Source organism: Podarcis liolepis (genome assembly GCF_965112155.1).
Source record: "Podarcis liolepis genome assembly, chromosome: 11".
Lineage (NCBI taxonomy): Eukaryota > Metazoa > Chordata > Lepidosauria > Squamata > Lacertidae > Podarcis > Podarcis liolepis.
The window spans coordinates 65,745,546-65,767,128 of NC_139565.1; the positions used below are offsets into that span (position 1 = coordinate 65,745,546).

The 21,583-nt window shown below is 51.2% G+C and overlaps 3 protein-coding genes across 9 annotated transcripts; 2 read left to right on the forward strand and 1 right to left on the reverse strand.

Moving 5' to 3' along the window:
• The first annotated feature begins 1,087 nt into the window (after positions 1-1,087).
• Positions 1,088-11,111, forward strand: ARHGEF39 (Rho guanine nucleotide exchange factor 39). Of its 7 annotated transcripts, none has more exons than XM_083466380.1 (11): positions 1,095-1,154; positions 2,301-2,392; positions 2,684-2,832; positions 4,364-4,458; positions 6,337-6,457; positions 6,740-6,858; positions 7,032-7,102; positions 7,267-7,395; positions 9,056-9,285; positions 9,722-9,810; positions 9,907-11,111. In XM_083466380.1, the coding sequence occupies exons 3-11, from the start codon at positions 2,695-2,697 to the stop codon at positions 9,938-9,940; spliced, it is 1,026 nt and encodes a 341-aa protein (XP_083322506.1). In that variant the 5' UTR covers positions 1,095-1,154; positions 2,301-2,392; positions 2,684-2,694; the 3' UTR covers positions 9,941-11,111. The 7 variants fall into 7 exon arrangements, with proteins under 7 accessions (XP_083322509.1, XP_083322506.1, XP_083322507.1 ...); XM_083466381.1 differs by lacking the exon at positions 1,095-1,154 and adding an exon at positions 1,217-1,512; XM_083466382.1 differs by lacking the exon at positions 1,095-1,154 and adding an exon at positions 1,604-1,908.
• A 280-nt stretch (positions 11,112-11,391) lies between these two features.
• On the reverse strand, positions 11,392-13,399 carry MRPL17 (mitochondrial ribosomal protein L17). Its single transcript, XM_083466386.1, has 3 exons — positions 13,164-13,399; positions 12,445-12,513; positions 11,392-12,360 (listed from the first exon to the last, which is right to left on the reverse strand). Exons 1-3 carry the CDS (start codon positions 13,335-13,337, stop codon positions 12,076-12,078), a joined length of 528 nt encoding a protein of 175 aa, XP_083322512.1. The 5' UTR covers positions 13,338-13,399; the 3' UTR covers positions 11,392-12,075.
• Positions 13,400-15,063: 1,664 nt separating this feature from the next.
• LOC310688569 (FANCD2 opposite strand protein-like) lies at positions 15,064-16,035 on the forward strand. The gene has a single exon (XM_083465092.1). The coding sequence runs from the start codon at positions 15,142-15,144 to the stop codon at positions 15,673-15,675; it is 534 nt and encodes a 177-aa protein (XP_083321218.1). The 5' UTR covers positions 15,064-15,141; the 3' UTR covers positions 15,676-16,035.
• The last annotated feature ends 5,548 nt before the right edge of the window (positions 16,036-21,583 follow it).

Sequence of the window (21,583 nt, forward strand, 5' to 3'; positions counted from 1 at the left end):
TTGGGAAGGAATGTCCATCAAATTTGTGGGGGCCCAGCCCCCTCAAACATTTTATTGTGGGGGCCAAAACCCTCACAGCCCATAGGAGTTGGCTCCTATGAGATGCACAAATATAGGATGGGGGACACCAGGCTTACTAGTAGAGAGAAGGATCTAGGACCACACACAGCAGTGTGATGCAGCAGCAAATAAAGTTACTGCTGTTCTAGGCTGCATCAACAGAAGTATAGTATTCTGTTCAAGAGAAGTCATGGCACCACTCCATTCTGCTTTGCTCAGACCACATTCTGAGTCCTGTGTCCTGTTTTGGGAGCCACAATTTAAGGAGGATATTGACAAGCTGGAACATGTACAGAGGAGGGCAACCAAGATGATCAAGCGTCTGAAAACCAAGCCTCATGAGGAGTGGTTGAGGGAGCTGGGTATGTTTAGCCTGGAGGAGAGGAGACTGAGGAGATATGATAGACATCTCCAAATATCTCAAGGGCAGTCACATGGAAGATGGAGCAAGCTTTCTTTCTTCTGCTCTGCAGTGTAGGACTTGGTCAGCTAGAGCCTGATGAAACACCAGGAAGAACTTTCTGACAGAAAGAGCTATCTCAGTCAACCTAGCAGTTCGAAAGCATACCAGGTGCTGCTGGGGCAGTCACAATGGTGTCCAGTTGGCCAGAAGCGGTTTAGTCCTGCTGGCCACATGAGCCGGAAAGCTGCCTGTGGACAAACGCCATGGTAGCAACTCCAGTCGCCTTTGCCTGGACTTAACTGTCCAGGGGTCTTTTACCTTTACCTTTTACCTATTAGACAGTGGACCAGTCTCCCTCAGGAGGTGATGGACTCTCCTTCACTGGAGGTTTTGAAGCAGAGATGCCCATCTGAAAGAAATTCTTCAGCTGAGATTCCTGCATTGCAGGCTGTTAGACTAGGCGACCCTCGGGTCCCATCAAACTCTACAGTGCTATGATTCTATGAATACATACATTTATGATTAAAAAAGAAAGAAGAACAATTGCCGGGCAATCCTGTGGGCCAAGAGCCGCTCTCCCCTTCGGGCGACCCCCGAGTCCAGCCCCGCCCGCCCGCCCGAGGAGGCGCCCGGAAGGGGCCGGACCAGCTGGCCGTTTGAACGCTTGGCGGGCGCCGCCGGACGGAGCAAGGTAGGGAGGGGAGCGGCGAGGCAGGCAGGCAGGGGGCTTCCTCGGCGGACCCCCTTGGTTCCGCCGCTGCCTCGGGGGCTTCCCACCCCCAAGCCCCCCGCCACGCGCGGTGACTCTTCTGCCTTACAGGGAGCCGCCATGCGGACTCCGCTTATAGTCGGACTTGCTTCCGAGTAGACCTGAGTCGGCTGGACTCTCGGGGAGCCTCTGCTTTCGGGGTCCCCGGAAGGGGGCTCAGGCAGGAGCGAAGCGGCCCCATTTCCGAAGGGCTGCGGGGGAGCCCGGGGAAGCCTGCCCAGCCCGGGCAAGAGCGGGGTTCGCTCGCCTTTGCCCCCCACCTTCCTCCAAGGAGCGCAAGGTCCTGTCCTCGCCCTGCCCCCCACCTCCCCATTTTATCAGCGAGGTTCGTGGCTGGCTGGATTTGGAACAAGGCCCTCCCGGTTCCTCCAGAGAAAGGCTTTTCTGGGCTGGCTTGTGCCTTCTGACCTGGTGGGGGAAGCTGCTGCCGGGGCCTCGTGCAAGGCTGGTGGCTTCCTCTGAACTCAAGGCAGGGACCCTCACAGCCCTGCATTTCTCCCAAGCCCATGTTCTTCCCCCTGTTATTCTGTATTATGCCATGTTCCTTGGTAGCGCTTTGAATAATAATGGACTGTGGTTCCATTTGCTGTGTGCTTGCGTCTGACCTGTGTGCCAAAGGGCTGCACACTGGCTTGTGTTGATTCTGGATGGTGCCTGGTGAAGAACCAAAGATCAGGTGCCTGCACTGCTCAGGGGCCGCCTAAGAGTTCTGCTGAACTAAGCTAAAGGCCCCTCTTGTTCTCACAGGGGCTGCCAGGTGCCCCATGAGAAGCCTGCAAGCAAGGCAGCAACTGTGCCTCTGACCATGGAGGGGCAACACAGTCATCAAGGATAGTATCCACAGAAAGTCCAGCTCTCCTCCAGGAATTTGTCTAATCCTCTTTTGAATCTCTTAAAGTTGCTGGCCATCACTGCCTCCTGTGAGAGCCAGTTCCATAGTGTAACTATGTGCCATGTGACGAAGTTCTTTTTGTGTGTCCTGAGGCTTCCAGCAGTCTGCTTCAATGGATGGCTCCAAATTATAATACGGGAGCTTTGTCCCTGACTCCTACTCTCGACCTTGTGCAGGCTTAAGGTCAGGGAAGGAGGAAGAGCTGGGGAGCAAGCTGGAAGGCTGCAGGTGGTAGGGCTCTGACAATACCAGGTGCTGAGAATTGCAGGTGAGGAGAGTACTGCTGTTGTGCTCATGTCCTGCTTGTGGGTTTTGCAGATTCTTATGTTCTCCATCCCTTGCATTATCTTTTAACTTCTATCATGCCCCGCCCACTTTTACTTACCTTTTCTCTAAACTAGAAAGTCCCTAATGTTGCAGCATTTCCTCTTAGGAGAGAGTTCATATACAGACATCGTTATCATATCTGAAGTTTTATTCCCAGTCCCTTTCCTAATGATCCTTAGTATGGGCTGGCTGGAGCAACTTTCTTTTCAAGGCTTCTCTTTTTCTCCCCAAGAAAAACACACAATGACCAGCACCGTTGGGAGCAGCTGCCACCCGGTGGAAGAGCAGAGAGCCCGGTGGGAGAGGAAGCGCTGTCGGACGGCTAAGGAACTGGTGGAAACAGAGCAGCAGTACCTGGAGCAGCTGGGCTTGGTAGCCACGGTGAGAAGCTGGGCTGCAGGGCCCTGGACCTTTCTCTGAGCTCAGATACTGTGCAGGACTAAGGGTGCCATTCTGCTCCCAGCTCTTTCTTGAAGGAGCAAGCTGACCCGGCTTCCTGGCTCACTTTTTCCAGTGATGTGCTGCTTTTTCTTTGTTGCTGTTAGCAGCCAAATGGTGCAGGGAGAGAGACCAGAGGAAGGAGGAGCAGAAAGGAGACAGCAGATTCTCACCACCCTCAAGCCCTGAGCACTGCAGCCTTCTCTTGGTGCTGGCAGGGCTCCTAAGAACATAAGCAGAGCACTGCAGCTGCAGCTGGATCAGGCCCAAGTGGGCCCACCTAGTCCAGCCCCTTCTCATAGTGACCAACCAAATGGGAAATCCGTTAGCAGGATCAGAGTGCAACAGCCATGCTCTCCCAACTTTGGAGTCCCAGCAACTGATATTGTTCAGAGACAAACTGCCCAGCCCACGACAGTGGAGGTGGAACGTAGCCACTGCAGTTAGTCACCATCAATGGGGCTGGGTGGTATATATTATCCAAAACCAGTATAATGTCCATATCATGATAATGGTTTCATAATTTTTGACTTGGCGATATATTGTGAACCATAATGCAAAAATCACAATGTGGGGAAAACTGTGAAGGCAGCCAATGCCTCTACAAAGCTCCATCCTTATTTCAGACATGGGGATATGTCAGTATATTGCTTTGTTTAGCTGGTGATATATCACAGTGTTGAAAACCGGATATCTCCCAACCCTACTGTTCACCTCTACATAGTTCCATCCTTATTTCAGACATTGTGATATAGCAGTATGAAGAAGGGTTTCCTTTTTTCTAGCTTTGAGTCTTCCAACACTCCGCTTCATTGGTTGGCCGTACAATAATGTATTGAAATGGTTTTGTGGGCCTTTGTTTCTAGCAGTTGGCTCTTCAAATTCTCTTTCTTTCGTATTTCCCCCCCCCCCTTGCATCCCTGATTGTCTGCTTGCATTTCTTTGGCCCAAGTTGACCTTCCTTTTTGTTGCCCTTGTTTGGACAAGCCTTCCATTTTCTGAAGGAGGCCTTTCTGCCCTCTACTGCGTTCTAACTGAACTGCTATTGCTGTGGCTTTGAACGACCCACAAGCATTCTGGGTAAATCTGGCCGCCATCATTTTCTTGTTCAACTTCCTTCTTACCAGACTCCTCACTTTTGGGTAGTTATCTCTTTTGAAGTCCAATGTAAAGGTGCCATACTTTCTTGACAATTGCCCACTTAACGTTGGGCAGCACTCTGGCTGATGTCACTGGTTGGTTCAACAGCACATCTCACACCAAGCTGTGGGCCCCACTTCAAGATGAAGTCCATCATGGTCACCCCTCTGGTCAGTCACATCACCAACTGCTGTAGGATGCCGTCATTTACAGTATGTAGCGATGTCCCCCCTTGATTGTGACCTGAACATGCATATATCCAGTCAAGGGTTAGGTTAGTTAGAAAAGTCTTTGTATCTGGGGAGGAGTAACTGCTTTGCATGTCTCTTGTTAGTACTTTGTGGCCATCCTGAAGGCCAAAGGGACCTTGAAGCCAGCGGATCAGGAGGCTATCTTCGGGTGCCTGGAGTCCATCTGCTCTGCCAGCCGGTAAGGGACCCACCGCGGGAGCCTTTGTTGATGGGTGGGGTAGCATGGGTCTGTTGGGTGGTGGCAGTGGGCTCTGAGAGTTTTCCTCTAACTTCCTGCTCTGTATCCTGTCTGGTTCTGTAGCCCACATTTTCCAAACTTACAGGACCTCAGTACACTGAGACAACTCCTGACTGTTTAATATGGGTGGGGGGGTAAATGGGAGCTGGGTTTAGGGGTTAGCTTTATGATGGAGGCGATTGCACCCTCTTAAATTTTCAGATTTTATTTCAATCAGACTAAACAGACATTTGGAAGTCCTCTTTGCAAGAACCACAATGCTGCCTCTCAACCTGATATGTGTGGACCAGAGTAGGCTCTCAAATGACAGACAGATCTGTAAAGGAAATTGGGGGAGTCAGTTGTCTCCTCAGATATTTGGGGCAACCGCTGCCCCTGGCTGGATTTTGGCCTTTGGGACAACATCTTAGCTAGGCCTGTGCGATGTACCAATAGATAGTTCAAATCCGGTTTGAAGCCCACCTTGGAATATTTGACCCAGCAATTCACTGTAAACAGCCTTCAAAATTCCAGAGGGCAATATAATTGTGAAAAATTTGAGAAGTCAGCCTCAGCACCTCCCCTTAACTGCAGTGTTGGTGCTTTAAGAAACAGCACTGCCTGCTTTCCTTCCTTCCTTCCTTCCTTCCTTCCTTCCTTCCTTCCTTCCTTCCTTCCTTCCTTCCTGCCTGCCTGCCTTCCTTCCAGCCGAGGCACCACAGTTGTGCTGGGAAGGACAGCTAAGTGCTGCCAGCCCAGCATCCTCAGCCTAGGTGATGTGATCCTGCATGTGGCTGGGAAGGATGGCAAAGAACTCTGCCAGCCCAGGGGGTGTGATCCTTCCTTCCTTCCTTCCTTCCTTCCTTCCTTCCTTCCTTCCTTCCTTCCTTCTCCTGGTCACTTCTTCTGCTCCCTCCCATCCTACCCAGCCCAGGCGCCTTGATTGTGCACATTGTTGGGAAGGACAACCTGGTGCTCTAAGAAAGAGCATGGAGATCATGCAGCAAAAAGCTTCCCTCCTGCCACAGCCCAGCCACCCCTCCTTATTTCAGACATCAAGAGATACCAGTATATCACGATGGTTAGCTGCTGATATAGCCTGATGTTGAAAACCAGAGATCGCCCAGCCCTAATTTTAGCACTGTGCAAAACTCACATGTGAACAATGTGCTGAAAATATTCCATATGAACCTACCCAGATCCTGAGATCATCCACTGAGTGTACCTCCTTGTGCGCCTCCTCCATGAGCGGTCCAGAGGGTGGCAACACAAAAACGGGTCTTTTCTGCAGTGGCTCCCCGTTTGTGGAATGCTCTCCCCGGGGAGGTTCGGCTGGCACCTTCATTATGCACCTTTAGGCGCCAGGTGAAAACATCCCTCTTCAACCAGGCCTTTGACTGATTGACACCTGATGCTCTTTTAAATGTGGAAACAGGGATTGTTGGTTTGGTTTTGCTCATATTTTTATTATGTATTTGTGTTTTTATATTGTGAATTGTCCTGACACCTCCAGCTGAATAGTATTCCTTTGGGCAGGAGGAAGCTTTGTCCTGTGTTGAGATATCAAGCCCGACCCCCCCCCCCTTGGTGCAGAACAGAGCCTACCTCTGAATCCCTGTGAGCTCCCCTCCCTCCAAGGCAGGATATCTCCTCCAAGGCAGGATGGGCCACTAACCAGAAGTGTCGTGGATAGTCCCGCACCCACCTCTCATATAGCCCCTTATGGAGGCTGGGGAGGGGGGAGCAAGGGGGAGCACCAGTGTGAGGCAATACGGGTAAAGCGGCATTGCCCCCCACAAACTTCTTGATTCAAGGAGCCCTCTCCCGCTTTGCACCCAGGACTCTGCTTTTCCACCTGGAGGGAGGCCGCTTGGGGCTTGGCCTGGAGGGTTTCTGCCACCAGCTGGTTCTCTACATCTGCTATGCTGAAAACCTGGGAAAGGCCCAGAGCACCTTGGAGGTACCTGTTTCCTTTTTCTGTCCCTGTCACACCCTTTGAGCAGGAATCTTGCAGGTCGCTGCTCTGGGCACACAGCCCCCCCCCCCCGTCCTGGAGCCTTTTCCTGCCCTTTGCTGATCAAGCCGTGTCAGTGATGTTTTAGCTGTGATTCCTGCCTTGCAGGGGGCGGGGCTAGATGCCTCTTGGAGCCCCTCCCATCTCTACAACTCTGTGATGCCCTGGGGTGGGGAGTGGGTGGCAGGTCAGCTAGTGACTCCTGCTTCTCCTCTCTTGCCCTTCCAGAGGCAGGTGCGGAAGAACAAACCCTTTTCCCGCTTCAAGAAGCTCCAGGAGTCCCGGCCAGAGTTTGGGGGCCTTTGCCTGGAACAGCTGCTCCCGCTGCCCCTCCAGAGGCTCTCTCGGTAGGTGGCCGCCTCTGCAGGAGGATGCTGTGCTCATCGCATCTGGGAGGGGCTCCACAGCCTGGCTGCACCCCCTCAGCCCCAGGGAGGAGGCTGCTGGAGGGCTGAGCCGGAAGGCGTGCACCTGCCCCTCCTTCCCCACCCCATCTGACAGTGCCCCCTCTCTTTGGCAGGTACAGGCACTTGCTGAAGGATTTGGTAGGAAATACCCACCCAGAAAGCTCTGACTTTAAGCAGCTGACAGGTAGGATATTAACTTTTCTGTGAGCAGCCTGGGGGACTTGCTGGAGGACGGGGGGAGGGGAATCAAGTAAATAATATTAACTCCCTTGAGCCACAGAGGCTCCAACCTACTTCCCCTGGGTGTGGGTGGGTGCCTTGTCTCAGGTGATCTTGTGGTCCTTGCAGGAGTTCTGAAGTCTGTCTCTGAGGCATATCACCGAGTCCAGGAAATATCTCGTTGCCGTGACAATGCCAACCAGATGCGCCGGGTTCAGAAGCTGCTTAAGGGACAGAAGACCCGGATTCTGGCTCCAGGTGGGTCCTCTGCTTTGGTAACAGGAGACAAAGAGGCAGGGCAGGCAGCAAAGAAGCCACCCTTCAGCTGGGTAAACCACCCATCTTTGCTCCTCAAACGTGGCCCTGCAGGACGCTTCGGGTTCATGCTTGTGTTGCTCTGGGATGCAGCTGACGGGCGGCTCCTGGGGCTGGACATTTCTGGCAATTGGAGCAGAGATCATTTGCTAGAGCCAGAGTGGTCTCTGGCAATTCCACCCCAAAGACTCCCACCTCCCCTTTCTCGTCCTTGCTCAGCCCCCATTTCCTCTGCCTGGACCCCATCATTCCACCTCCTCCTCCTGCACTGATTAAGGCAATTCTCCCAATGCTTTGCTGCTTAGTTTAAAAGGATAATTCAGTGGGGAGAGCAGCGGCCTCACCTGAAATGGAATGGCCTTTGAGCTAGGCAAGAGCAACAGCGTCAAGGATGCTGCTCAGCTCCTCACAAGACAAGCAGCCATGGAGCAGCCCTTAGCGACAGAGTCCCACCATCAGCACAAGGAGAGGGGCATTGCATTGGGCATAGAGCGCAAGTTGCATTGGGTGGACCACAGGGCGTCATGGGGGGGGGGCGCTGAAGGGCAGCAATGGAGCTGCAGGGTGGCACAGGAGTTGGTTCCTGGTACTGGCGCTGCAAGGCAGTACAGCCAATGTCCGGTTGCTATGCCGCTGAGGACAGAGGAGCTTCCCGTGGATTTGCATGTTTGGGATGCTCCTCAATCCAGCATTGCTTGGGAAGCTTCAGGCAGCTGTGACTCCTGCATTTCAGGGGCTGGACTAGATGACCCTCTGGTCGCCTTCCAACTCTGCAGTCCTAGGATTCCATGTTAGGGATGCTGGCAACTCCTACTCTATGGGTGACTCACTGCCAGCCTCAGAACGCAAGATTCTTTTGGGCGTTTATTAGTTGTGACTTACAAACCTTCGCTTTGGTTCTCTTACCATGAAAGGGCTTTCCAGGCTGGCAGTGAGGCATCTGCGGCCACATCCTGCGTGCACAGGGCTGCTCTGCACCCTCGTTGCTCCCACCTCCAGGCTTTATCCACCCCAGTGCATGGGGGGGGGCTTGCCCCTTTCCCTTGTCCTTCCTCTCCCTGTTCTCTGTGGCTAAGGACCTCCTAGTCAGTTTTGTCACAGATGAAAAGCTGGAGGGAAACCCAAGAGACAGGGAGAGATACTCAGGCGAAGGGTCACCAGGTCCCTGCAAGGGAGTCGGGAGTGAGAAGCCCTTATGCCACCCTGGAAGGGCTGGTGTGCAAGTCAACCTGTGCTCTGGCTGTTGCTGGTTTTGCCTTTGTGTTCCACCTTTTCTCCCAGGAATACAAGGCGACATACGTGGTTCTCCCTGTTCCCCTTTTATCCTCACAACCACCCTGTGAAGTAGGGGAGCCTGGTAATCTCAGCAGATTCCTCCGGTGTGACAGTAGCAAACCTCCTCCATGCTGGGGAGAAAGAGGGCAGCGTCTCATCAAGACAGAGCCATGCACTGATGGCTGAAAAGGCCATGAGAGCAGCTTACAGGCCCAACAGGGTCCCGGCCTGTCAGGGAGCTGCCGCCCTCAGTGGGTCTGGGGAGGTTGCCTGACTCCAGCAGTCCCAACACCCCAACTGGCCTCTGTGGCCCCACATTTTGTCACAGGGCGCTGGTTTCTCCGGGAAGGCTGGCTATCGGTGGTGCCCCCCAAGGGGGAGGAGCTGCAGCGCCGGATGTTCTTCCTCTTCTCCGACATCTTGCTGGTGACCAAGCCCTGCCACCCGCTCCACCCCTGGAACGCACACAAGTTTGCCTGCCAGGCCGTCCTCCCTCTCAGGCAAGGCACGGTGCAGAAAGTCTTTGGTCACACGCAGAGCCAAGGGGGGCTGCTCAGTGTAAGTTCTTCCCAAACCCAGCAAATTCTGCCTTGGTGTAGGAAGCCCTTGTCCCGACCACCTCACCTGGCCTGCTGGGTAAATCCTGTGGCAGCAGCATCCGGGCAGGTGCAAGGGGCAGAGAGGCAACAAGCTGGCTGAAGCAAGTCTGCTGTAACAACAAAGGGGAGCTGCTGGGGTGTGTGTTTGCGTGCGCACACAGGAACAAGCACCCAAAGGTCCAAGAAATGGGTGGGGATGGGGGCTGCTGCTCTGCCACAAAGGGCCAGGCAGTGCTTTTCTGGGCTTCTGGCAGGCCTCCAAGCCCCCCCCCCCTGTCATGGGCTGCCTTGAGAAGGAAGTCCTGGACCACCTTTACCTGGGCCATTTCTGTGGCCCAACCTCCTGCCTTAGCCCAAGAGCTTGCCATCTCCCAGCAATGCTTCCCTTCTTCCAGGTCTCCTTCCCCCACAGGACGCTGCTGCTGATGTCGTGTAATCAGGAGGACTTTCATGAATGGCACCAGACCCTGTTGACTGCTGTCAGGTAGGCTACACCCCGCCCCTCTGCTGGCTGTGGAGACATTGCTAGGCTTGTGTTTTTTGAGATCCAGAACTCACCTCCTTCCCTTTCCACCTACAGGCAGCTGCAGATGGACTCCCCTCCTGCTGAATAGAGGACCTGCACAGGGCCCCCTCCTGCTGGGGCCAGACAAGCCAGGACCAGGCCAGTGGGTGCCAACGGCTGTGTGGGCTACATAGAAACCACTGGTTACCAAAGCCACCATTGCCCTTCTTTGGAAGCCGCGGCCCAAGGCCCAACCTGACCTAGCACTGGCCCATCCTTGCTTTTGCTTCCCCTTGACTCTACCTGGTGACCCGCAAGATGTCCAGAATTGGCCTGTTCATTGGAGCGGCTACCTGCAAGGCCACTCTGCCTATTCAGGCTGCAGAGGCACCTGAGCCTTACGCATAGTCAGGTGAAGGAGCAAAATGTCCATCTGGCTTGAGCTGCATCAGCAGTCTCACTCCAAGATGGCTGGGAACAAAAGGTGCAAGTTTCCCTTGGCTTGAACAAGCTGTGACCTTTTAAAATCTGCATTTTACCTTCATGACTGTATAAAAAATGACAATCCTTTTAGAATTCTTAACACTTAGACTGCTTCTGGGGCCAAAAACCCCCGTGGGTCCGTTTGGCATGATGAAGATGATGAAGGCATGATGCCTCTGAGTGGTGTATCCTGTGCAGCTGCTGCTCCCTGTTTATTCTCTACTACTAAGAAACAAAATCCCTTGAAGAATCTGATGTACACTGTGGTCTCCGCAAAGTGATTAAAGTCTGTGATGTCAGCAAGCACAGTGATGTCTTAAGCCAGGAGTGAGGAACCTGCGTCCCTCAGCCAGGCAGAAAAGGGGAGACCCCAAGAGAAAAAGGTTCTTCACGCTGGCCTTAAGCAACTTTAGTAAGTTCCTGTTCTTAAGGATGCCCTCCGCTTCTCTGCCCAGGGATAGCTGTGTGGACCTGGGATTGGACACAATGCAGCCCAAGGTTTCTCAGGAGATGGGAAGCTGCCCCTCCTCTCTCTGCTTGCCCTCTGTGTGACCACCCAAGTAAAATGCATCTCCATAATGCAACAGCTTCCGCAAAGAATTGGCTTGCCAAGTTTAACTGAAGTATGTTCTACTCACTCCTGACACTTAGAATTGCAATTATAACCATTTTTACTTTGTCATCACAAAATATATTTTGAGATTATGGTTTTTGTGTTACCAGTGTTCAAGTTTTGTGTAGCTTTAATATACTTTCTTTGAGATTTTGGTGTATTAAAACCTATCTTTTAACCTCAACTGGAAATGTAGCAATGTGAGTTGTTTAAAATGTCACAGAATCATATAACTGTAGATTTGGAAGGGACCCCAAAAGTCATCTAGTCCAACCCCCTGCAATGTAGGAATCGGAGTTACCGAGTCCCTGGCAGATGGTCACCCAATCTCTGCTTTAAAACCTCCAAGGAAGGACAGACCCTAACCTCACGAGGAAATCTGTGCCACTGTCGAACAGCTCTTACTGTCAGCAAGCTCTTTCTGATGTTGGGGCAAAATAAATGAAAAAGCAAAGCGATGTACGTCTTTTAATAAAAGACTTTTAATGAGAGGGGAGATCTGGGATTTACAGAAATGATCCAGTGGAAGTTACTAGTGAAATGCAAAGGTTGGCTTTCAAACAGTGGCTCCAGTTGCTAGGCGGCGCTTTTGTGTTCCTAAAGCAGCCTTTCTCAAGCTTGTGTCCCCAGGTGTTGCACTATAATTCCCAGCATCCCTGACCACTGGTTCTGCTAAATAGTGATTATGGCAGTTGTGGTTCAACAACATCTGGGGACACAAGTTTGAGAATGGCTGTCTTAAATTGCGAGAGCACTCCAGCATAAGGTTTTCTCCCTCCCCAACTTAACCCCCTGGTCCTAGTAAGTCACCTGCTCCTGGCTCCGCTGGTGCCACTGCAGGCCAGATATGTCACCAAGCACCATGACTCGGCTGCAAGCAGCACAAAGAGAATTCAGAGAAACCAAGGCATTTGCCCCATGGCTGCTGTCGTTTATTTCGGTGTGCATGAAGGTAAGAGAGCTTCTCTTTTTTCAAGTTTCCAGTCCCAAGAGAAAACTAGTAACCTGCATAGCAAAGTAGATGAAAGCAGGGAGGTGGTCTCAAAAAACCCAAAGAAATGCAGCTCCTCTCCCCAACATCAAGGTGAGGTCGTAGGCAGGCTTCCAAGTGACAGGAGGAGGGGAGGAAGTGGTGTCTGTCCTTCTGTCTACACTGCCGTGCCCTCAGACGGGCTCCCCTGGAGCGGAGCTTCCGCCGCCCTCAGGGCATCCTCCCGGAAGCCCTTCAGCAGCTGATTCACCAGCGTCTTCTCGCTGTCGCGCTCTGGGCGCAGGAGGGGCGGGAAGGGGTTCCCCTTGTACTCAATGACGGCCATCTCAGCACGGTCCAGGTTCTCCCGGTTGGGGATCCGCAGCAGGCGAGTGTAGTTGCTGGAGTGTGCCTGGAAGCGAGGAGCCAGCACCTTGAAGAGCTTGTGCAGGAGGTCCTTCTCCTGGGGTGGGGGAGGCAAAAGAGGGGGGCTCAGTGGGGGCAGAGTTGGCAGGAGACCCTCCCCCCAGAAGGGATGCAGCCTCACCGTCAACCAGAAGTCGGCCATGCGCATTGCTTGGGGGTCCGTGTCCCCACGCTTGGCATAGTTGATCAGCTGAAGGGAGGAGAGAGAGGAGAGGATGTCAAGGTAAGAACAGCCTACTGGATCCGGCCAAAGGGGGTTCATGTAGTCCAGCCTCCTGTTCTCACAGTGGCAAACCAGGCGCCCCCAATGGGAAACCTGCAAGCAGGAGTCGACCACAACAGCAACGCTCCCCGGTATTCACAAGCATTGCTGCCTCCAGCTGTGGAGGAACAGCAGAGCCATCCCGGCTAGGAGCTATTGGGGACTTTGTCCAGTCCTTTTAAAGCCATTCAGGCCACCACTGCCTCCTGTGGCAGGGAGTTCCAAGGTTGAACGATGTCCACCTGCCCTGAATCTCCCAACATGCAGCTTCACTGGACGCCCACAAGTTGGACTGTTATGAGAAAGGGAGGGACGCTGCCCCCTTTCCTCATAGGCAAGTCCCTCCACCCCCTTGATCCTTTAGCCCTTTCCTAACTCGGCAATAGCCCTTTTGAGGATGCGGCCGCGCCAGAGGTTTGCCTCATGGCAGTGTCATTTTGCTAACGGTCCCCAGGAAGGGCTTTGCTTTTTCACGCGGAGGGCATTTCACGGGCATTTCTCTGCTGCGCCCCTGCCCGGACGCGTGTCTACGCGGCTCTCGCGTTCCGACGTGCACCGCTCCCGCCCGCCCCTCTCACGTGTTCGGCGTAGAAGCGCATCTCGTCGGCGCGCCCGCGAGGGGCCTCGATCCGCTCGTGGCGCACCAGGGCCGTGACGAGGTTCCGCAGCAGGTCGAGGCGCGAGCGGGGCCCGAGGCCGAGGCGCCGGTAGACGCGCCCATGCTTGATCCACGCCGACGCCGAGAGACGCATCGCCGAGCCACCCAGCGCGCCCTCGCCGGAAGCGCCCTCGGTCACGTGGCCCGCGGGCGAGAGGGAGGCGGAGCCCGCCCGGCCTCGCTGCCATTGGCCGGTGTTCCCGGCGGCGGAAGACCCGCCCCGTGACGCCAGGGCTCGAGCCCCCCGGTCCAGCAGGTTCCGCGGGGCGGGGCGGCGAGAGGAAGAGGCGGGGCGGCGAGAGGAAGAGGCGGGGCGGCCTCCTGCTCGGCCCCGCCCGGTCGCCCTCCGCCTCCTTCGCCCCGACGGGGAAAGGGCGCCGCCGGCAAATGCATGAGAAGACCCGACCAGTTGCGATGCAGGAACTCGGTTCTGGAGCCCCCAGTGCAATGCCTGTTCCCCTCCAGAAGAAATCCTGGCTATGCCCAAGCCAAAAAGCAGAGACAGCCCCTTGCCAACAAAGGTCCGTATAGGGAAAGCCATGGTTTTCGCAGTAGTGATGTATGGAAGTGAGAGCTGGACCATCAAGAAGGCTGATCGCCGAAGAATTGATGCTTTTGAATTATGGTGCTGGAGGAGACTCTTGAGAGTCCCATGGGCTGCAAGAAGATCCAACCTCTCCATTCTGGAGGAAATCAACCCTGAGTGCTCACTGGAAGGACAGATCCTGAAGCTGAGACTCCAAGACTTTGGCCACCTCATGAGAAGAGAAGACTCCCTGGAAAAGACCCTGATGCTGGGAAAGATGGAGGGCGCAAGGAGAAGGGGAAGACAGGGGACAAGATGGTGGGACAGTGTTCTCGAAGCTACCAGCATGGGTTTGACCGAACTGCGGGAGGCAGTGGAAGACAGGAGGGCCTGGTGTGCTCTGGTCCAGGGGGTTACGAAGAGTCGGACACGACTAAACGACTCAACAACAATGCCTATGCCAGCGGCACACATTTCTGCTGTGGTTTTGGACAATTATCAAAGCATTTTCGAGAGATTTGACTCTGTTCACTTATGCTGCCTACCATCCTATTTTGACTCTTAATACCTTTGAGGTTTTAAGCAGAGGTCAGTCAGCCCCCTGTCAGGGATGCTTTAGTTATGATTCCTGCCTTGCAGGGGGGTGGACTAGGGGATCCCTGGGGTCCCTTCCAACTCTACAATTGATGCAGTGTTTCTGTGAATGTGTGAGAGAAGACTATAGACATGTTGTAAGAAAAAAATCATCTCATTTCTGGGGACCCGTATAGAACCCCTTGGGAAGGTCTCTGTCGGTTTGAGAGAAGAAGCAGAGGCCAACCAGAGTATATGGAAGCAAAGCTATATAGAATGTATAGACTTAAATTATCATCTTATTTCTTGTGTAAATAATAAACGTTATTGTTTTACCTGTACCCGGTTCTTTGACTTATATACGTACTATGTAGATCACAGAAGGGCATCATGCAATGTGTGTGGGGGAAACACCATTTGACAGCTTTTATGAATGAGCCCTCATTCACTGAATGGAGTGGATTGACATTGTGAATTGGTGTTATTCATTGTAGATACAGTAGATGGCGCTGTGTAGCCGTCAGAGCTCTTTCGCTGCTGGGAAAGGATAAAGTAACTTTATACATAAGTATCATTTATTATACCTATTTTCATTTGGCTGAAGATAATTTCTTATAACGGACACACAGCTCCTGCAGGAAACACCGTCCTGGGGAATGAGGAGGTTCTGGAACGTTGCCTTGGTTGGAGAGTTCTAGGTTGGCTGTGCTCACAATGGGTTACCAAGGGCGCTGGGTAGAGGAAAGATGCGCCTGGAACCTGGGCAGTACAGAAGGATGGACGCCTGCTGGCACTGACCATGGCTGGTGGGTACCAGCTTTGGGCACCCTGGTCTCCTCTTGATGAGTCCCTGCAATGGCTGAGGGGTGCCCGGTCTGTTGGCACCAAGCACCCCTTCCGAAGTGGGCAGAGCCCAGCAGCAGCTGACCTGGAAGTGCAGCTTTGCTTCCAGGGACTTAGCCTGGTGTTAGAGCCTGGTGCAAAGACGGGGGCAGGGCAGCCGCAACCTCCTGGAGCCGCAGGAGAGACAAGGGGGCGCTCCAGCAGTGTGCACAGGCCCCAGGTCGTGCGCCTCTCAGGGCTTGACTCTGTCTTTGGACACCTCGTGACAGCACAGCCCCCACGCTGGACTGGCTCTCTCAGGGTTTCTGAGCCCTCGGCCTTCAGTCAAGTCATAAGTCCCCGCCAGCGCTGGCCCCGTGGACTCCAGGAGCCACAAGTGCGCGTGGCTATGGCCATGTGCCGACAGATGCTGCGAGCCATCCTTCTTCTCTATGCTGTCTACAAGAAATGTGCTTTTGCCCTCCAACATTCCCCCGAGAAACGTTCCTGACTAAGAAGGGTCATGGCTACATGGCACCTTAGCAGATCCCTGTACATGTGCCCCAGCAGGCTGGCCTATTTCCTTGCTCCCCAAAGAACCAGCAGCCTCTATTTCTCAGTCATGTTCCTCCCATTGAGAGACAAAACTTAGTTACCAGTGTCAGACTATAAGGTGTCAGTCCATGGAGGGACACACTTCTCAGTTTGCAGAGTCCACCATATGGTCTTTGATCCCCTACAAAGAAGAACGGACAAAGGGTTCTATAGAAACTCTGAAGCTATCGCCCTTGCAATATGAGTGGCTCTTCAATGGAAGGAGCAGGTCAGATACCAAAAGCATATAAAAATAAATAGTTCGAGAGCAGTGGAACTTGGATCTAACTTGAATTTTCCCTCTTCCTCATTGATTTATGATATTCAGAGACATGTAGGTTAAATATAATTTGTACATCCTTGGGAGTAAAGGAGATTATTTCCCCAAAAGCTGCCAAACTCTTGTTTTCAATGTGCTAAATGGAGCCTGTAGGGAAAATATTTTAAAATGGAAGCGGAAACCTATTTGTGAAGCAGAGAGACTTTAAATTTTCAGCACTGGAGAAACATTCTGCTCTACTGAATGAAAATGAAAAACAATTGTAAAATTAGTTCAAATATTCATTAGCCAACAAAGGATAATATGTGGAACTGAAGACCACACAGACATGTTTGTGGATTACCAGGTGGAGGAGTTTTTAGAGCATATATAGATAGATAGATATAACCTTTGGCTACGAAAACTCATCTGCCAACCTTCCTCAGCTAATCAAGTGCAGAAATATTTTGATGGTGAATTATCCCCTGTGTCATTTGCCAGTTTTGCCAACTCAGTCTTCCTCTAGATAATTTATGTATAACTAGAAGCACTAGACCGTCCCCCAGTTATCCCCACATAACACAGCAAGGATGGAATAACAAAAGCCCCACAAATGGAGGTCTAAGGTTGTGGCTCAGGTGGCCTTGATTGACCAGTGGCACTTAACCAGCTACTCACAAGCCCCTCCAATCAATCAGAGAGAGGTGCTTGAGCCCTTTTGAAAGTTGGCAGGGGGGTACCACCTGGAGCTATTCCCCCCCTTCCCTGCAGTTAGAGTATTCAGGGGATTGGTGCTGGTTTATTTAGGACAAAAGTTTGGACTGTGGTTGGGTTCTTGTTTCAGCATCTGGGGCTACATTAGCCCCCTTCAATTCCTAAAGCTGCTTGTCCAAATTCAGTGATGCCCCCTGCCAGATCTACGCTTTGGACTTGGAACTCTTTAAGCACTCAGAATGGGTGACTGAGATGCAGTTAGAGGAATGAGCTGTTCTGGGGTTGGTTGCTATCTGGCAGCAAGAACCCCTCTGTGGAGGGTGGCGACTGGTGGGCATTAATCCTCCCTCCCTGCCATAGGCCAGCCTGCTACCTAAGACTGCCCAAGACCCCCCAGGCCTCCATCCTGCTGGATAAGCAGCATACCATTATGGATATGCCAGGATGCTTGCCCATTTGGAATGGGGAAATGGGTTGTTAATGCCACATGTCTAGTGGGAATGGGGCTTTTGAATTCTGAATTACAGCTAATGTAGTTATTGCTCACTTTTGTAGGATTCTAATCCACATGGGAATTGCAATTATTCAGTTGCTGAGGAGAAAGCCATTGGCTCTGTGTGCTTGGAAGTTAAAAGTTGATTTATGCTGGGAAACTGGTGGGTGAATGTAGGGGAAGGGCACGTGAGGTGGAGGGAGAGTAGAACGCTCCATTGCACAAGTGGAAATCTTTGCATCGGGCTTCCACTGACAGGACTCGTCAGTTGAATCCCACCCTATACATCCAGATAGAACAACACTAGAGAATCTGATATTGCAGAACACGCCCTTACCTCTGCCATGGAGGTCCACTGGGGTTAGAAGTGAGGGACAATGTTGGTAGGTATGTGCCTTGCTTCATGCTTTTGAAAACCAGGGCAATCATGATTGACAGCTAGATGATAACTTACCAAGAAGGATGGCAGAGGACTGTTGGTTGGAGGTGGTTTCTGGGCAGTGCTGTGGAGTCAGAGGGATGCTGGTTTGGTGCGTGATGTGCTGGGCATCATACAGTGGAGTCTGCTCTTTGAGCCAGCTCTTCTAGATGATTTAAAATGTGCAGCTCTGTCTTTTCAGGGATTGGTGTTGCCTCAAGGGGCTAGTGACAGTGCTAGAGGGCTCCAGAGATCCCTTGGCCTCTCTATGAAGTCTGGTTTAGAGGTGGCTTCTATAAAAGTGGGGACAAAGGGGATCCTGGAGAGAGAAGCACAGATCCCTTTACTGGATGCACCTGAGATCAAAATACAGGGAACCAGTAAGTGCTCTAAGACAGCACCCGATATACTCCTGCCTGAACTTGAAAATCTCCTGTGTATTTCTTGCCTTATACCAAGGATAACAGTTTGCATCTGGATCACCATGCAAAGGAGTTTTTCTGTGAAGCCCACCCACCCACCCACTGAATAGAAGGAAGGGGGAGGTACCTGGTGGTGTTCATTGACCAATGCTGCCGCCAGCCTTTCAGACACAGCTTTTGTGTGAGTGTTTTTGCGGAGTCTCCCCCAGGAATTTCTTGGCTGCAAGTTCTCAGTCATCAGATTTCATTGAGCTGGTCACATCACAGGCAAACATGTACCATACATCACTTGCGATAAGGTTGTTATCCAGTATATCCTGTGTCATCTGTACATCCATTTTCACAACGCACTCACTATAGCAACTGGCATACTAGGTGGGGGTCAAGTGAGGAATTGTGGGGGAGAAGAGAAATTTCCTACTGAAGACTGGGAAACTTAAAATGCCTATTGAAACAGCCACACTTAAAGGGAAAAGCTGTTGACTGTCTGCAGCTTACAGGCATTGCATGAATAAACAAACTTATCCACCCTTTGGAACAAACTGTGATCTAGACTTTTGCATTATGGATATGCATGTCAAATTCTGTCTTTTTCAGTGATTTGTAATATACCGTTTTTGACTGGAAACCTTTTGCATGACACACTCCAATAAATGGTTTGCGCTTTTGCTTGGTGTCTTTGTGGTCAACTCTTCTGTGAGGCAAAGGTTTTACTTACACAGGTTGAGACCTAAGGGAAGCTGAGGCTCACAGAGAGGGGGACTCACTCACAACCACCAAATTTCTGTGTTGTTGTTTGTTGTTTAGTCGTGTCCGCCTCTTCGTGACCCCCTGGACCAGAGCACGCCAGGCACTTCTGTCTTCCACTGCCTCCCACAGTTTGGTCAAAATTTCTGTCAAACTTCTGTGTAGCAACTTCAAAACAAAACAAAAATTCTCCACAAAGGAGTGATGAGCAAGAAATGTTTCTGTACCCCTTGGATGGGTTTGGGGGCAAGGTGGGCATTGCCATGTGCAGGTAGGAATATCCCTGGCCAGCAGGAGGAGCTCTGCATGCAAACTACTTCTGTGTGCGCCGTTCTTCAACCCAATCCATGACAAGGGGAGCACATGGGCAAGCAGTCTGGAAATAGGAGTGCAGCGGAATGATGGCAAGGGGAAGCAGAAAGAACCACAGGGGGAGTCGAAAATGGGTTGTACTTGGTCCAGTACCAAGTAATGCTGTCAATACGGGGATTTAAGCTTGTGCAAACTCACCCCCATGCCCATTAGAAACAGATTTTGGGGTTTTCCCTACCCTCATGAACAGAATTGGGAAGAGGGGAAATTTTTATTGCTGTACCAACATCTATTTCACTAATAGAAGAATTGTTCTTCCTGGAGCATTAGCTTTTTTTGCTGCTGCATCGCACTGTTGACTCGTTAAACTTGTGGTCCACCAAAACCCTTAGATCCTTTTCACATGTACTGCAAGTAAGCCAGGTGTTACCCATCCTATATTTGTGCATCTGGTTCTTCCTGCCTAAGTGCAGAAACTGACATTTGTCCCTATTGAAATTCATTTTGTTAGCTTGTGCCAAATTCTTCAATCTGTTATGGTCATTTTGAATTCTGAGTCTTTATTCTGCAGCATTAGCTCCCTCTCCCAGTTTGGTGTCAGCTGCAAATTGGATGAGCATCCTCTCAATTGCTCATCCAGGTTTGAGTCCCAACTGATATCGGGGAAATTGAAGCCCGCATGAATTACTGGCATAACTGGCTGTTTGATCTCTTGGGAGGCTGCCATATTTCATCGCTGGAAGGTGGAAGATGTCCAAGGCGCAAATTTGGCAACTCTCCAAAGTCAGTCTCGTCAGCCGGAAGCCCCTGTCTCCTAAAATTAAAAAGATTTGGCAAAAAAAGAAACAAACAGGCGTGGTCTGGACAGAAAGAGTTAAAAGAAAAAATCTGCTAAACTACACAGTCGCTGGAAGCCAAGTTTTGGACTTCAAAAAGACTCCTATCTTGTCTTGGTGAATGAGGTGAGAGGCTACTGTGTTTTTGTATTCGTTATATCTGCTATTTCATGATTTGGTGAACCTCACCAAGAAAGAATTAATTACCCAAAGGATTGCAGGAGGCGTAAAATAATTGGATGTATTGGCATCATCACAGTCCTCAGCAGAGACCCCTGATCAAAACTGGCAGAGTAAGATCAGATATGATCAGGTCAGCTCGGGCTGAGCAGGGAAGATGGCAACGGTAGAAGCTCTGACGCAGAAAGAAAAAGGTTATGATCAGAAAAAGTCTCCTTTAATGGGGGGAGATTGGAGATATTTTTTTATTGGAATTACAAAAGGGGTGTACTTTACAGAGGATGCATTTGCTTGCATGGAATATTATGACATACAGTTTGAAAAGAGAGTGATGGTAAACTCTGGATGCCTGCCAGCTGTCCGAGGGCCCCGGAGAGCTGGCGTGGGTTTTTATGCGGAAACCAAAACAATCTTTGTGTAACTTACTGATTGCCAAGTACTCCCCTACAGTACATTTGAAATATTGGCTGGTTTGGAAAGATCAAAGACAGTGCAAAGTCGTTAATTGATTTCAACCTTGGATGGAAGCTCAGAGCCTATTAGAGCAACAATCAGCAGAAAAAGGAGGGGTCATTGAAGGAAGTCTGTGCTTCAAAATATTAAGACTGAACATTGTGGAAAAAGCCCCTGCATGATTATAGAAATAAGGAATGGTTAAATAAAACAAGATTGAGATGTATACCAGCGACTGACTGATCGAGAGAGGAGATTGTCAATATCAGGATTGGAAAATTGTGAAGTAACAAAGACCCCTCTTGCTCTCCAGGCTTCAGCGAAAGCCTACATTCGCTCCATAGGATGCACACACATTTCCCCTTCATTTTTGGAGGGGAAAAAGTGCATCCTATAGAGCGAAAAATACGGTACTTGGGGACACAACCAGCCCCATCAAAAACAATCTTTTGGCTGTATTGTTTTTTGTTTTTGAATGTGGTAAGATTTGGCTTGATTTGTTATTAATATGAATGTTTTCCCCCTCTTTATTGGAAAATGAATTTTTTTTTTTTTTACAAAAAAAGGAAAAAGGAGGGCCAGATGAGCCTTGGGCTGAGCTTTGTTGGCTTTGGTTGCTGTTGTGGCCCCCAACTGCTTAGAGTGTTTTAAATGGCCTTTAGCGTTTTAGAATTTTTATTTTTTTTCAACTGTTTTCAACCTGTTTTATAAAGGCTCTTTGGGGGATGTGCCTCAGAGGAGAGGAGAGGAGCAGGGCCCCTCAATCGCAGTGGTTTAGGGTAGGGAGAGGTATGGAGGGGGGCAGGCTGGGTAAGGGGCACACGTGCCAGCCCCTCCTCCAACCTGGGGAATTGTGCTGGTCCTATCAGCCAGCCCTCAGGTCAGTGACTATTGTTGAATGCCAGGGCAGCTCAGAATAAGATTTAAATAATAATAATACAAGGTATACCATCCTATACCAGCAGGTCTCGGGGCGCTTCACAGGATAAAA